The sequence below is a fragment of the Pipistrellus hanaki genome (assembly GCF_964339955.1).
Source record: "Pipistrellus hanaki genome assembly, chromosome: 16".
Classification (NCBI taxonomy): Eukaryota; Metazoa; Chordata; class Mammalia; order Chiroptera; family Vespertilionidae; genus Pipistrellus; species Pipistrellus hanaki.
Genome location: NC_140518.1, coordinates 39,355,432 through 39,367,604, shown reverse-complemented (window position 1 = coordinate 39,367,604; position 12,173 = coordinate 39,355,432). Strand labels below are relative to the sequence as shown.

The window sequence follows — 12,173 nt, the reverse complement described above, 5'->3', positions numbered from 1 at the left end:
TCCAAGAGACTTCACTACCCTCCCTCCCCCGTGTGAGCTGTGTCCCCCGCTCCTGCCACCCACATCAGCGGTGGTTCCAGTGGTTTGGGTTCCAGTCGTAGTTTCCTCCGCTGTTTATAAGTCTGTGATGGGCTGTACATGTGATATGTGTGTAGGTAGCTGGACAGAGTCAGATCCAGGTCATCACGGGATGCCACTCAGAATCCAGCATTGGCAGGAGGGGCGGGGGCACTCTGACAGCTTCTACAAATTCTCCTAGCCACCCACACCCTCGGGCTCTGGGGTGGCAGGGGGAGCTGTCTATGGCAGGGAGCCAGCCTTCTCCACCTCCTTTGCTCTCCCCCCCCCCCCCCATCTCTCCAGATCTTCTTCCGTGACCTGAGCCAAGACTCCGCAGAGGACGTTTTCCTCACTGAGCTGAAGGCGAAGATCCAAGACTCCAAATTCCCCAGAGGTGAGCATCTGCTCCCCTTTTCCAAAGCTCGCCCTGGCTCAGCCTCCCCACGCCCCTTTCCCCCACCTGTCCTGGCTGAATGCTGAGGTGATGACCTTGGGTCCCTCCGAGCCTCCCCGGGCAGAAGGGCAGCCTGGCCCCCTGAGGCTCAGGGAGGTGGGGAAGCTAGGGTCCTGGGAGGACCTCCCACCTTCAGCCTCTTCTCCTCTCCCCTCAGATGGCTTCTCCCCCAGGAGGAGAGGCGCGGCTGAGGCCCCGGGGGCGGAGCTCTCCCTGAGCTACCGGAAGGTCAGTGGTGGTGCGGTCAGGAGGTGCCCTGGCTGGAAGCAGGTGTCAGGAGCACGGGGAGGGGAAACAGAACCAGAGGAGCCTCTGCCCCTTCCGGGCTGCTGCCCCAGTGTCCCAGCTTTCAGAGAGTTTGGGAGGAATGTGAGGGTTCCCAGTGGCCTCACAGGTAGACAAGGAGGGGCCCTGATTTCATCCTTTGGGTCTAGAAGGCTTGCACATGCCCCCAGGGCTGAGCATGCTCTAACTCGAGTTGGGCTGGAAGTGAGTCTGTTGATGTGAGGACATGAGGGCAGCCCTCTGAGCCTGATCTTCCTCCCCAGGCCCTGCTCAGCCACCGGACCCGAGAGGTTACCATTTCCCTGAGGGCCACCGGGCTGGTCCTGAAGGCCCTTCCAGCCGGTGACACCGAAGGTGAGGAGCTGGGAAAGCAGAGCAGAGAGAGGCGGAGGGACGAGAGGGCGGAGGATAGAGGGTCCAGGGACAGGAGGGGCGGTGAACCTGGCCCCGCCCTCCGATGCTGAGCAGTGAGCGGGCTGGCTGCTCCTTGGCACTGGGTTGCACGTCTGAGGCCTGATGAAGGCAGAGGGTCAGCGGAAGGGGCTGCAGCAGCGCCTCCTCTGTGCCCGGGCTGCAGGGCCAGGGTTCTATTTGGGAATTTTTATTTTGAATTCTGATCCATCGGGCAGGGACCCTCCGGGTCACAAAGGGCACTACGGATCCAAAGTATCTACTAACTAATTATAGAATGACAGATACCCATTGATACGAAGATCGTACCCTAATTAAGTCTGCAATTGAGATCATAGAAGACACCAGTTTATGTGCCTATAATTATATGCATAGGTTATAAACGTGAGCGGCTCCTGGGAGTGCCCTGGCCTCTGGAATAACGGAAAGGCTGGTGATGTGGATTTCTAACCACCACACACACGGCTCAGAGGCCAGGTTATGTTCTCTGTCAAGCATATCCATTCCTGTAAGCAGATTAGCCCAATGTCATAGGCATTATTCGTATCAGCAACTCTTTCCTGGAGAGGAAACTGAAGAAAATGAAATGACTTGCCCAAGGCCACACGTCACACAAGAGCCCGTGCTCCTCACTCTGTTCCTCGCACTTCTTCTGCAACCTCCACATCTCAGCAGGCCAGGCGTCCAGGCTGGGAGCCACAGATGCCTGCGGAAGGCTGTTCCAGAGCAAACAGTTCACCAGGCAGAAATGTATCTTGCTCACTGCTCTACCCCCAGTGCCTAGCACACGTTCTGGCACATAGCAGGTACTCAGGAAACATTTACTGAATAAAAGAAATGCTACTTTACACCCAAGAATTTGTTTTCAAAAGAATGCATGAGCCCTAGCTGGTTTGGCTCAGCGGAAAGAGCATTGGCCTGAGGACTGAAGGGTCTGGGGTTTCATTCTGGTCAAGGGCACATGCCTGGGTTTTAGGCTTGATCCCCAGTAGGGGGCATGCAGGAGGCAGTCAATCAATGATTCTCATCATTGATGCTTCTATCTCTCTGAAATCAATAAAATATATCTGTTTAAAAAAAAAAAAAGATGAATGACTCTGGAATGTTCTAGAAGAAACATAGACTGAAAATACACATTAGCCAGCCTGGAAGCCTATGAGGAGTATGCCTCGCTCCCTCCCTCCTCTCCTGGGCGGCTTTGCTAGCTCTCCAGCAAATTATTTCTCCCGTCTGTCCTGTAAAGCATTTGTGTTTATTTATGGGCATCATCACTCCTAAATTGTCCTGGCGTCTGTCACAAAGAGGACACTCAAGAAATAGTTGGTTGCTTTGATCACTTCCTGATAAAATGGTTCTTGAATTTGTGGATGACACGAGGCTCCATCACAGCCAGACATGGCTGGCGTATAGGGCAGGAGACAGCCTTTACTTGTAGGTTCTTAACGCCCACCGTGAAGGGGGCGTGTGACCTGGGCAAGTTACTTGTGACGGCTCAATCCGTTTTCTCACTTCTAAAATGGAGCTAAGATACTAGTTTACGTGCATTATGTGTAGTAAATGATCATCTTAACCTCTTGTTAACTTTGTATTTCTTCTCTCTCCTTCACAAGACTCGCACTGCCCATCCCCCACCCTAGCTTATGCCTCCTCCAAGTCTTCCATCACAAAACCCTGTCAGGACGGAGGCCAGACCCGCCTCAGGCATAGATATCGAAGAACCCTCCTTAGCAGGGAGAAGGGAGGCCTGGGAGCAGTCACACATGATCTGGACACATTAGGCACCGTTCCGGCGCCCAGGGAAGGCCTCAGCCTGCCCGGAGAGCTGCGCTCCTCGCCCTCCGGGGTGCTTTGCTGCACACACATCCTGGGCGAGGTTCCTTCCCAGGAGACACGAGGAAGCTCAACAGAACTTCCTCCGCTTGGAAGAGGGGTGTGAGGGCATGGAGAAAGGGGTCTGGGTTGGCTGCTGTGCCTGAGGATACAGAACCTTGTGGATTCTCCAGGGGAGGGAAATGGATAATATAATCAGGAAGGAACAGAAACGTGGCTAGGAGCGAGGTGGAGTCAGGAAGGGGCTAAGCAGAATGAGGGAGAAGGTTCCTGTGGAGAGAGGGAGTCTTCTTAGGATTTAGAATCTCAAACTGGCCTACTTCCCTGAAGGCCCTTTCACAGCTGCCCCCCCCCCTCTCATTCCTCCCCTTTCAAGTCCCGCCCACTTCCCCCCAAAATGTTTCTCCCCGACAGACCACACATGCCTGAGTGTTAACGTGACAGAAGTTGTCAAGTCGTCCAACTTGGCGGGAAGGTCCTTCTCTGTAAGTGCCGGGTAGAACGGGAGCTGGGGGTGTTCAAATAGGGCAGGGGGCTGGGTGTGCGGGGGGGATGGGTGATCAGAGGAAGGACTTGTGAGCCTTTCTGAGCCTTTGCTATGGAAATGGGTCTTCCTATCAGAAAGAATCTGCTTTCCAATCAGTCGGTTTGGTGAGTTGAAGGGCCTCAATGACACTCTTGAGGCTGGATTGGAAGTTTGATTTAGGAAATGAGTGGAGAATGGTAACATTTGGGCATCGGGGTGTAGAAGGCAGGAAACAACTGGCAGCCTTTTGCTCATCCCCTCGTGAGCTCAGACTGGCAGCCTTTGCAAATCCTGCATCGGGTCCTCCCACTGACCTCCACGGCCACATTTGTAGATTGACAGCCAAGACTCCTGCGGCCCTCACAGGCCAATGCCGGCCGCTTGGTGTGTCTAGGGGTACAGACCCCAAGGGGAAACGAAGGCAGCTGCCTGCATTCAGGCACATGGGGAAGACCCCAAGACCGCCTCTGGTTATCCTCGGGGCAGGATCATGGTGGCCGAGGTCCTGCGGGCAGACACTCAGCACAGCCCTGCAGTGGCCACAGTCAGTCCCTGCAAACCTCTGCCTTCCCCTCTGTGGCACCTCACCGGCTAGGTCATGTCAGGTGGGGCATCCCCCATGTCCTACTAAATGCCCTTGGCTTTCCCCAGCCTCCAGCTCACCAGGTCCCCAGCCTCCCTGCTGTGTGTCCAGGTCTTTCTGGAAGGTCTTGGATGACATCTGAGTGTCCATCATCACCAGCTGGCCGTCTGGTCCGTTTCCACCAGGGTCCACTGCCTCTCCCCCAGCCCCCGGGCCACACCTGCCCGCCATGACCGAGAGGCCAGGGCATCTAAGCTGCCGCAGGTTCTGTGGCATCGCAGGGGAAAGCCCCTCCCCTTTTGTGCTCCCCTCTGTCTTAGAAAGATCGGGGTGCATCTTGTTTGTCCCCACTCCCCACCTGCTCAGACTCGCAGAGCCCCTCTGTTCTTGGGGCCGGAATGCCTTCCCTCTGGCTGACCGGGGACTTCCCCTGTGGCCTGGTCTAGAGAGGGATGGAAGGCGGGGGCCGGGGCCCGGAGGCAGGCTGGGGAGTGACAGAACCCACCATGGGTTTGTTCCCTTCGCCTCCGACAGCGAAGGCTGTCCTCTATGCCAGCTCCTTCTTGAAAAAGTATCATCAACAAACAGCTGTCATGTCCCAGGAGCTTCACATATGCTGTCTTTTCATCTCCACAGCCGGCCTACCAAGTGGCTGCTATTATTACCTCATTTCTCCTAAATGAGAAACAAAAGCACAGAGAGACTAAGACATAGGTGCAAGGTCACACAGCTAATACGGGGCAGAGCCCGGATGAGAACCTGGGCGTCCGGCTGTAGGGTCTGGGCTTTGACCCTCCTCCCGAGAGACTCTTGCACACTCTGCCCGTAGCTTTCTGGCTGGCCTACCCCCACCCCAAACTGCAGCAGTGATGCCAGGACATGCTTGACACCCCATCCCCACACCCCCGTGCAGGCCGCTTCTGGTGCCTCTGCTCTATGACAGTGCAGAGGTCGGTGAGTTCAGTGGTTCCCAGCCATGCCTCCAATGGGGAGCTTATTTTAAAACGCTCATGCCTGGCCCTGGCTGAGAGGCTCAGTTGGCTGGAGCATCATCTGGTACACCAACGGGTTTCAGGTTCAATCCCCAGTCAGGGCACATACATCTCTGTCTCTCTCTCTAAATGATGCCTACGAGCAGCCAGGGCAGAGAACACTCAGACAAGTGGCCCAGACTCTAGCACTCCATCGTTCTGTGGCGAGGAATCACCCAAAGCTGCACGGGGGTTGGGCCAGTGACTGAGGAGGCCTTCTGAAGTCCCGCCCGCAGCCAGGCAGCTCCAGTGCCCTGCTGGGGGGAGAGGTCCTCTCTGAGAGGCCCCCTGAGGTGGGAGGTCAGAGAGATGCTTTCCTCTGGCCCTGGGTACTTCCTAGAGAAGCCACAGAGGGCTTTGGGGGCACTGAAGGCTGAACCTCTTGGCCCGGGTTCCCTGTGCAGAGGGTAGATTCCTTCTGCCCATATCTGGCCCCCAGACAATTCCAGGATACAAAGTGACAAGGCCTGATCTAAGTCCTGGGGGGCAGGTGGCCTCTTTCTAGATACCTTGTCTCTGGCCCAGGTAAATAATTTTGTATGTAATCCAACATGGAACTGGGGCGTCAGGACTTAGAAAATCCCACCCATCGCTTGCCTGTCATATGGGAGCGCTCAGGCCACGTCATCACCTAGCAGGCACCAGCCAGAGCAGCCCGGGCTGGGCTCTGAATTAAGGGTGGCGGGTTGGGAGAAGGACGGCAGAAACCCTGAGGCCCGCGAGGACCAGAGCAGCCTGGAAGCCACTGCCGAGTCACTTGCAGGAAGAGAGCCGGGACCCGTGTTCAGGGAGGAGACGTCGGCAGGGCCGCCTGCCGGAGCCGTCTCTCTGTTGCAGGCAGTGACAAACACCTTCCGAGCGGCCAACGTGCAGATCCAGAGCCAGGACCAGAGGCTGCTGACCCTGTGGCTGGACAAGGACCATCGGCGCACGTTCAGGGATGTGGTCAGGTGAGGCTGGGCCCGCCACCTCTCGGGCTGCGTGCCCCACCGGGCAAACCGAGCAGGAGCCAGCCCCGCCCTCTCCCGCCTCCAGCCTTGCCAGAGGCAGATTCTGAGACCTGGGGAACGTGTTCCCAGTGGGTGTGAACTTGGGCCGCTGCCCTGTGACTGGAATCCGGGAAGAAGGGCAAAGGAACGTCTCACCCCGAGTAGCTGAGATTCCCATGAACCTGCAGGGGCAGCCCTCCTGCTCCAATACCCGGTCCTGGCACTGCCCCCGGCAACACAAGCTGCCCTGCTGTGGCCGCTGTGCCCAGATCCTGTGACCCTGGTTGGGTAAGGAAGGCAGACACAGTGACCCATCCAGGCATGCCCTCCTCTCCCAGTCTGCGCCCTCAGCCCAGGGGGCTCTTTCTTTTTCTTTTCTTTTCTTTTCTTTTTTTTTTTTTTTTTAGAATTTTCTTTATTTTTTGAAATATATTTTATTGATTTTTTACAGAGAGGAAGGGAGAGGGACAGAGAGCTAGAAACATCGATGGAAGAAAAACATCGACCAGCTGCCTCCTGTACACCCCCCACCAGGGATGTGCCCGCAACCAATGTACATGCCCTTGACCGGAATCGAACCTGGGACCTTCCAGTCCACAGACCGACACTCTATCCACTGAGCCAAACCGGTTTCGGCCCAGGGGGCTCTTTCTTGTCCCGATGCTTCCTCCGCCCTTTGTGGGGCCCCCTCCTTGATACCCTTTAAAATCGCTGGCAGATTTGACCCCTGAGGTCGGTCTTCTGAACAAGGTTCTCTCCACTCACAGATTCGAGGTTGCCCCCTGCCCAGAGCCGTGTTCCGGGGTCCAGAAGTCCAAGGCGCTCTGGCTCAGTTCCCACCAGCAGCAGGAGGCGGAAAGGACCAAAGCCAAGCCCAAGCCCCTGCTCATGCCCATCAACACGTTCTCCGGCATCGCCCAGTGAGCCTGAAGGGGCAGCGGACGCGCCGAGTCTGAGAGCTGCAGGCCCACCAGGAAGGACACACTACCCACCGGTCCAAGTACTCACCCAATGGCTGGAGCAAGGCCAGGCTGCCCGGGACTGGCCCCAGCCAGGAGCCAGTGAGTGCCTGGGGCCCGAGGAGGCTGGCCGTGTGGTTGATGGAGGCCGCACGAAGGCCCAAGGGTGCCCGGGCAAAGCTGTGCACACACAAGCCCAGCTCCTTGCACAGCTGCCCGCTCCTTCCAATTCCCGCCTCTCCCACTCCAGCTTCCAGCCAGCCCTGAAGACCACAGTGACAGCTGCTGTTCTGGTCAGGGCCCCGTGTGCTGGGGGGAAATGGGAAGTAGACAGAGGCAACTACACCCCCTCTGCCTCCCACGTCTGCTCCCGTCCCTCTGCCCACCTCACCCACTCCCGGGCGTGTCTCGGTTGAGAGGAGAGTGTCAGAGTCTATAAATGCACACTAAAGTTTCTGCTCTTCTCTAGCATCGGCAGAGTTCATATTTTAACAGGGACTGGGGCAGGACTGCCCTGTTAATCCACTCGGGCCAGGTAGTGTCTCCGGACCACACGCTGACATAGGGACTCCCAACGCAGAGGTGGGAAGGCAGGCTAGTTTTGGAGAAAGCAGCGACTAGAGACAGCAAGAGGCTGGCTCTTGAGTTCAAACACTCACAGCCAAGGTAACACAGGGAAAGTCAGTGGCCCAGGACCAGTTCCCTGGCCCCCAGGACTAGCCGTGGGTGGGAAAGAAAGGAAGACAGAGAACAGAAAGGCGAGGCTTGAGCCCATCCGGTCTGCTTGCAATGAAAGCAAGTTGTAGACCAAAACCTGCCACGCATACACCCCCATGCCGACTCTCCCCTCCCCGAGTCAGATTCGGTGCTGTGAGCAGCCCTGTCCCAGGATGTGGCTTGTTAAGTAAATGTTAGCTCACCTCCTCTGGAGCGTGTACTCCCGAGTGGGACAACCTAGGTGCAGATTAGAACAAACCCTTTGAGAGTCTAGATCAGGGGTCCTCAAACTTTTTAAAGTGGGGGCCAGATCACGGTCCCTCAGAGAGCTGGAGGGCCGGACTATATGAACTACTAATTCCTACTGTAACACCTCGGCTGCGCTCACTGCCCAAAAAACCTGGCGGGCCGGATCAGACTCCTCTGCGGGCCGCATGTGGCCCGCGGGCCGTAGTTTGAAGACCCCTGATGGATGCCTGGAGGAGGTGTGGAGTGCCACTCCAAGCCAACCCTCAGCGCCCAACCCCTCTCTGGGGGTGGTCCCGACTGGAGAGGATGGTGTCACCAGCCATGCCCCTTCCAGGGGGCACCCACGTCCCATGAAGCTGCTCTGAGCCCCGGGGACAACAATAGCTGCCTCTGGAGCTCTGACTGGACAGAGGCGGGCGATAATCAAGATCAGGAGTGATAAAGAGCCCCATGGATCCCCACGTGCTGGGCAGTACCTGCTGGGGAGGAAGGTAAAGCAGGGAACGGAGGGTGCAGAGTCTGCGAGGGGCGGGGCTGGTATCTCAGTGAGGGCGGCCTCGGGCGGTCCCTGACAGTCACAGGTGGTCCTGGCATTTGAGTAAATCCTGAAGATGAGGAGGGAATTTGACTTCTATATTCACTCTCCGCCTCCCCGGTAGTTTCACTGGCCTGAAGCAGTTCAGGGTTCAAACTCAGGCTCCTGAGAGACTGAGAGACACGGAAGGGAACGGCCGGGGTCTCAGGGGCTCAGCTTGGAGCGCAGCACCTGCACACGTGGCAAGTGCGGGGGAGAGGCAGCAGTGCCCGCCAGTCTAGGTGGCAGGTGGCAGGTGGCAGGTGGCAGGGGAGGGAAGGGAGAGCCTGCAGTGCCCGGCCCAGGAGGACAGGAGTGAGGCAGGTGCGGGGCAGCAGTGCCCGCCGGCCTAGGTGGCAGGTAGAAGGGCGGGGAAGGGAGGGGAGAGCCAGCAATGCCCACAAGCCTAGGTGGCAGGTGCCAGGGGCGGGGGAGGCGGGGAGAAGCAGCAGTGTCCCGCCCAGGCGGACCGGACCGAAAAGGTGCGGCCGCAGGTGCGCGGCCCCGCCCCCAGGTGCACCGTCCCTCGGGGCGGGGCCACTTCCGGGCGGGGGCCGGACGTAGGGGCGGGGGCGGCCGTTGACCCGGTGACCGGGGCTCAGAGCGAAGCCGGAGGTGGGGTCCGCTCGCATGCACCTCGGCGCGAGCCTCCTTCCGCCCCTCCCCGGCCCGCCGCGCCGCCCCGCGCAGCCCCCCGCCCTCCGCGGCCCGGGTCCGAGGGCGCCGGGCGGGCAGCCATGAGCGCCAACCCGCAGTGGGACGTCAGCCGGGCGCTGGGCGTGGCCGGGCTCTTCCACTTGGTGTGTGGGCTCCGGGACGCCTCCGTGGCCCCGTTCCTGACCCTCTACCTGAGGCAGCTGGGCCTGGCGGCGCCCTGGGTGGGCATCCTGATGGGCAGCAAGCACCTGGCGGCCGCCGTCTGGGCGCCCTGCTGCGCCCTCCTGGCCCAGAGCCACCGGAGGCGAAGGCTGCGGCTGCTGCTCGCGGGCTCGCTGCTGGGCTCGGCGGGAGCCAGCCTGCTGGTGCTGCTGGTGCCGCCGCTGGACCGAGGCCCGGGGCTCCGCTCCTGCCACGCGGGCGCCGGCGAGACCCCCGCAGCCCCGCCGGCGGAGGCGGCGCTGGCCGTGAACTTGACCTTGGCCCAGGAGCCGGGCTCCAGCTCCAGCCGCCCAGCCCAGAGGAGTGCTGGCATCGGCCACGCCTCCGGCTTCAGCAAAAGACCCGCAAAGACAAGTGTCCCAGCGCCTTCCAGCCATCTGCCCGGAAAGTCTGCGGGCTCCTCCGGGGAAGGAGCCTGGACCACACCCGGAGCCCTCCATCCTGTTCCGGCAGAGCGGGAAGCTTCTCCCTGGGAAGGTGCCTTCCAGGGGGTCAGCACCGCCCTCCCTCTGCTCGCTGGGGGCCCAGCCAATGCGTCCTCGACCATGGAGGACTCGGGGACCCTGGGCCTGTCCCTGGAAGGGCTGCGGCGGACTTTCATCCCCTGCCTGGTGTCCTTGGTGTTCTGGGAGCTGCTGGCGGCCCCTTTGGAGCAGGTGGCGGACGACAGCCTCTTCGAGTACCTGGACTTTGTGGACGCCACGGACCGGCACGGAAACCTTTGGGTCTGGAAGCTGCTGGGCACGGCGGTGGGCGTGTGCGGCGCGGCGGCCCTGGTGGAGCAGCTGGGCTGCTCCCCGAAGACCGGCGGCGCCCGGGGTGCGGTGTCCTTCTATGGCTACGCGCTGCTCAGCGTCCTGGCCTTGCCCGTGGGCTCCGTGTTCCCCGTCCCCGTCGGCAGGCGCCGGGAGCCCAGCTACAAAACCAGCAAAGCGCTGTCTCTGGTGGAGGGCGACCCCCACCTCATCCTCCTGGCCATCACCGTCTTCCTGGTAGGAGCCGTCACCAGCACCGTCCAGAACTTCCTGTTCTGGCACATGCAAGACCACGGCAGCAGCGAGCTGGTGATGGGTGCCTCCGTGGCCCTGGGCTTGCTGGGGGAGGTTCTGCTGCACCCGTTCAGAGCCGGGCTGCTTAGGAAACTGTCCAGGCTGGGGGCCATCGGGCTGGGGCTGGGCTGCCTGGCGGGGCAGCTGCTGTACTACTCCTTCCTCTGGAGCTGGTGGGCCGTGCTCCCCGCGCAGGTCCTGAGCGCCCTCAGCCACGGGGCCCTGTGGTGGGCCGTGGGCTCTTCCCTAGAGGACCTGGCCACCCCCGGAACGGAGAGGCCTCTGAGGGCCATGTTCCAAGGCCACTTCTACGGGGGCGGGGCCAGCCTGGGCAGCTTCGCGGGGGGCTTCGTGGTGAGGCGCTTCGGCCTGGCGGTGCTCTTCCAGGCCAGCTGCGCGGTCCTGGGGCTCTGGCTGGCCCTCTTCCTGTTCGTCCAGCCCAGACTGCCCGAGGAGCAGAAGGTCAGCTACTCGAAGCTGCTGGTGGTGGAGGCGAGTGACACGAGCGACTCCGAGCAGGGGACCGAACGGGACTGGCTGGTGAAGGCCAGTCTGGGAAGGAGCCAAAGGACTGGACAGAGCTCAGCCTGCTGAGGACAGAGTCCCCGAGGCCTACCGGGGGCTCCACGGGCCTCGGGGGAGAGAAAGCAAGTCAATTCAGGAGCCCCAAGGGTTCCCCTCCTTGTCTGATGGCAGTCCTGTTTTGTAAAAGGTCATGGAGGAAAAAAGCATTTGCTCAAAAACCAAGTTCCCTCTGTGGTCACTGCCTTTTGGTTTATGAGATTTGCCAGAGCTTTACTAGTACGGATCTGGTGCTGCTGACTCTGGGCGTGGCGGGATCAAACCGGCAGTGCCAGGGGGACCATGGGGCCTGCAGGATTCCGGCAGCAGAGGGAGCAGCTGGCTGTGATGAGCCCTGGGCATTCCTGCGGTCCTAAAGGGCATGCGCCTGAGCCTATTAAAGCCATGCTGGGGCAGGTGCGAATTGTAATGAAAACAGAACTCTCCTCCCGCCCCCACTGACGCACAGGTGCCCACACTCAGACTCCGGTTCCTAAGTTTCCAATGAGAGAAGATGATGGAAATGTAATATGTCCTGGGGAGAGGGGGTGGGAGTTCATAGGTGTTCATTCTTACTCTCAAATGTGAGCGTCTCCGGGGATGGAACCCTTAGAACTGCCTTCCATTCTTATGTCAGAGCAAAGGCAATGTCCTTTGGACTCGCATTTTACACACACACACACACACACACACACACACCTTCTGCTTTGATTAGTGTGCGGCGGCCTCTGCGGGGTTCAGATGCCACAGGTAGTCCACGGCACCTGTGCCTAAGCACTTAGTGAGTGCTTTTGCAAACCCTCCCACATCCCAGAAAACGGCCCTTTATTCCAGGGACCAGCCCCAGAGCCCAATTCTTCTATCTTATAATCAGGTAAGTATAGTACAGTGGTCCGCAAACTGTGGCTCTCAAGCCACAGGAGGCTCTTTGGCCCCTTGAGTGCGGCTCTTCCACAAAATACCACAGCCTGGGCGAGTCTATTTTGAAGAAGTGGCGTTAGAAGAAGTTTAAGTTT

At 59.5% G+C, this 12,173-nt stretch overlaps 2 protein-coding genes across 5 annotated transcripts in view; both read left to right on the top strand.

The window, feature by feature from the left end:
* PIK3R6 (phosphoinositide-3-kinase regulatory subunit 6) overlaps nucleotides 1-7,599 on the top strand; it is a 41,317-nt gene extending 33,718 nt beyond the window's left edge. For 3 of the 4 annotated variants that reach the window (XM_084863926.1, XM_084863924.1, XM_084863925.1), the window contains exons 15-20: nucleotides 364-454; nucleotides 672-742; nucleotides 1,063-1,153; nucleotides 3,455-3,525; nucleotides 6,018-6,130; nucleotides 6,937-7,599. In XM_084863926.1, coding sequence (XP_084720052.1) covers nucleotides 364-454; nucleotides 672-742; nucleotides 1,063-1,153; nucleotides 3,455-3,525; nucleotides 6,018-6,130; nucleotides 6,937-7,093 — 594 coding nt within the window. In that variant the 3' untranslated portion in view covers nucleotides 7,094-7,599. Of the gene's footprint in view, nucleotides 1-363; nucleotides 455-671; nucleotides 743-1,062; nucleotides 1,154-3,454; nucleotides 3,526-5,705; nucleotides 5,767-6,017; nucleotides 6,131-6,936 lie in introns of those variants that run through there. The other variant, XM_084863927.1, reaches the window with a different exon arrangement.
* Nucleotides 7,600-9,231: 1,632 nt separating this feature from the next.
* On the top strand, nucleotides 9,232-11,343 carry MFSD6L (major facilitator superfamily domain containing 6 like). The gene has a single exon (XM_084861786.1). The coding sequence runs from the start codon at nucleotides 9,406-9,408 to the stop codon at nucleotides 11,188-11,190; it is 1,785 nt and encodes a 594-aa protein (XP_084717912.1). The 5' UTR covers nucleotides 9,232-9,405; the 3' UTR covers nucleotides 11,191-11,343.
* The last annotated feature ends 830 nt before the right edge of the window (nucleotides 11,344-12,173 follow it).

Coding starts and splice junctions, on each gene's coding strand:
- MFSD6L (XM_084861786.1), top strand. CDS start 9,406: ATGAGCGCCAACCCGCAGTGGGACGTCAGCCGGGCGCTGGGCGTGGCC.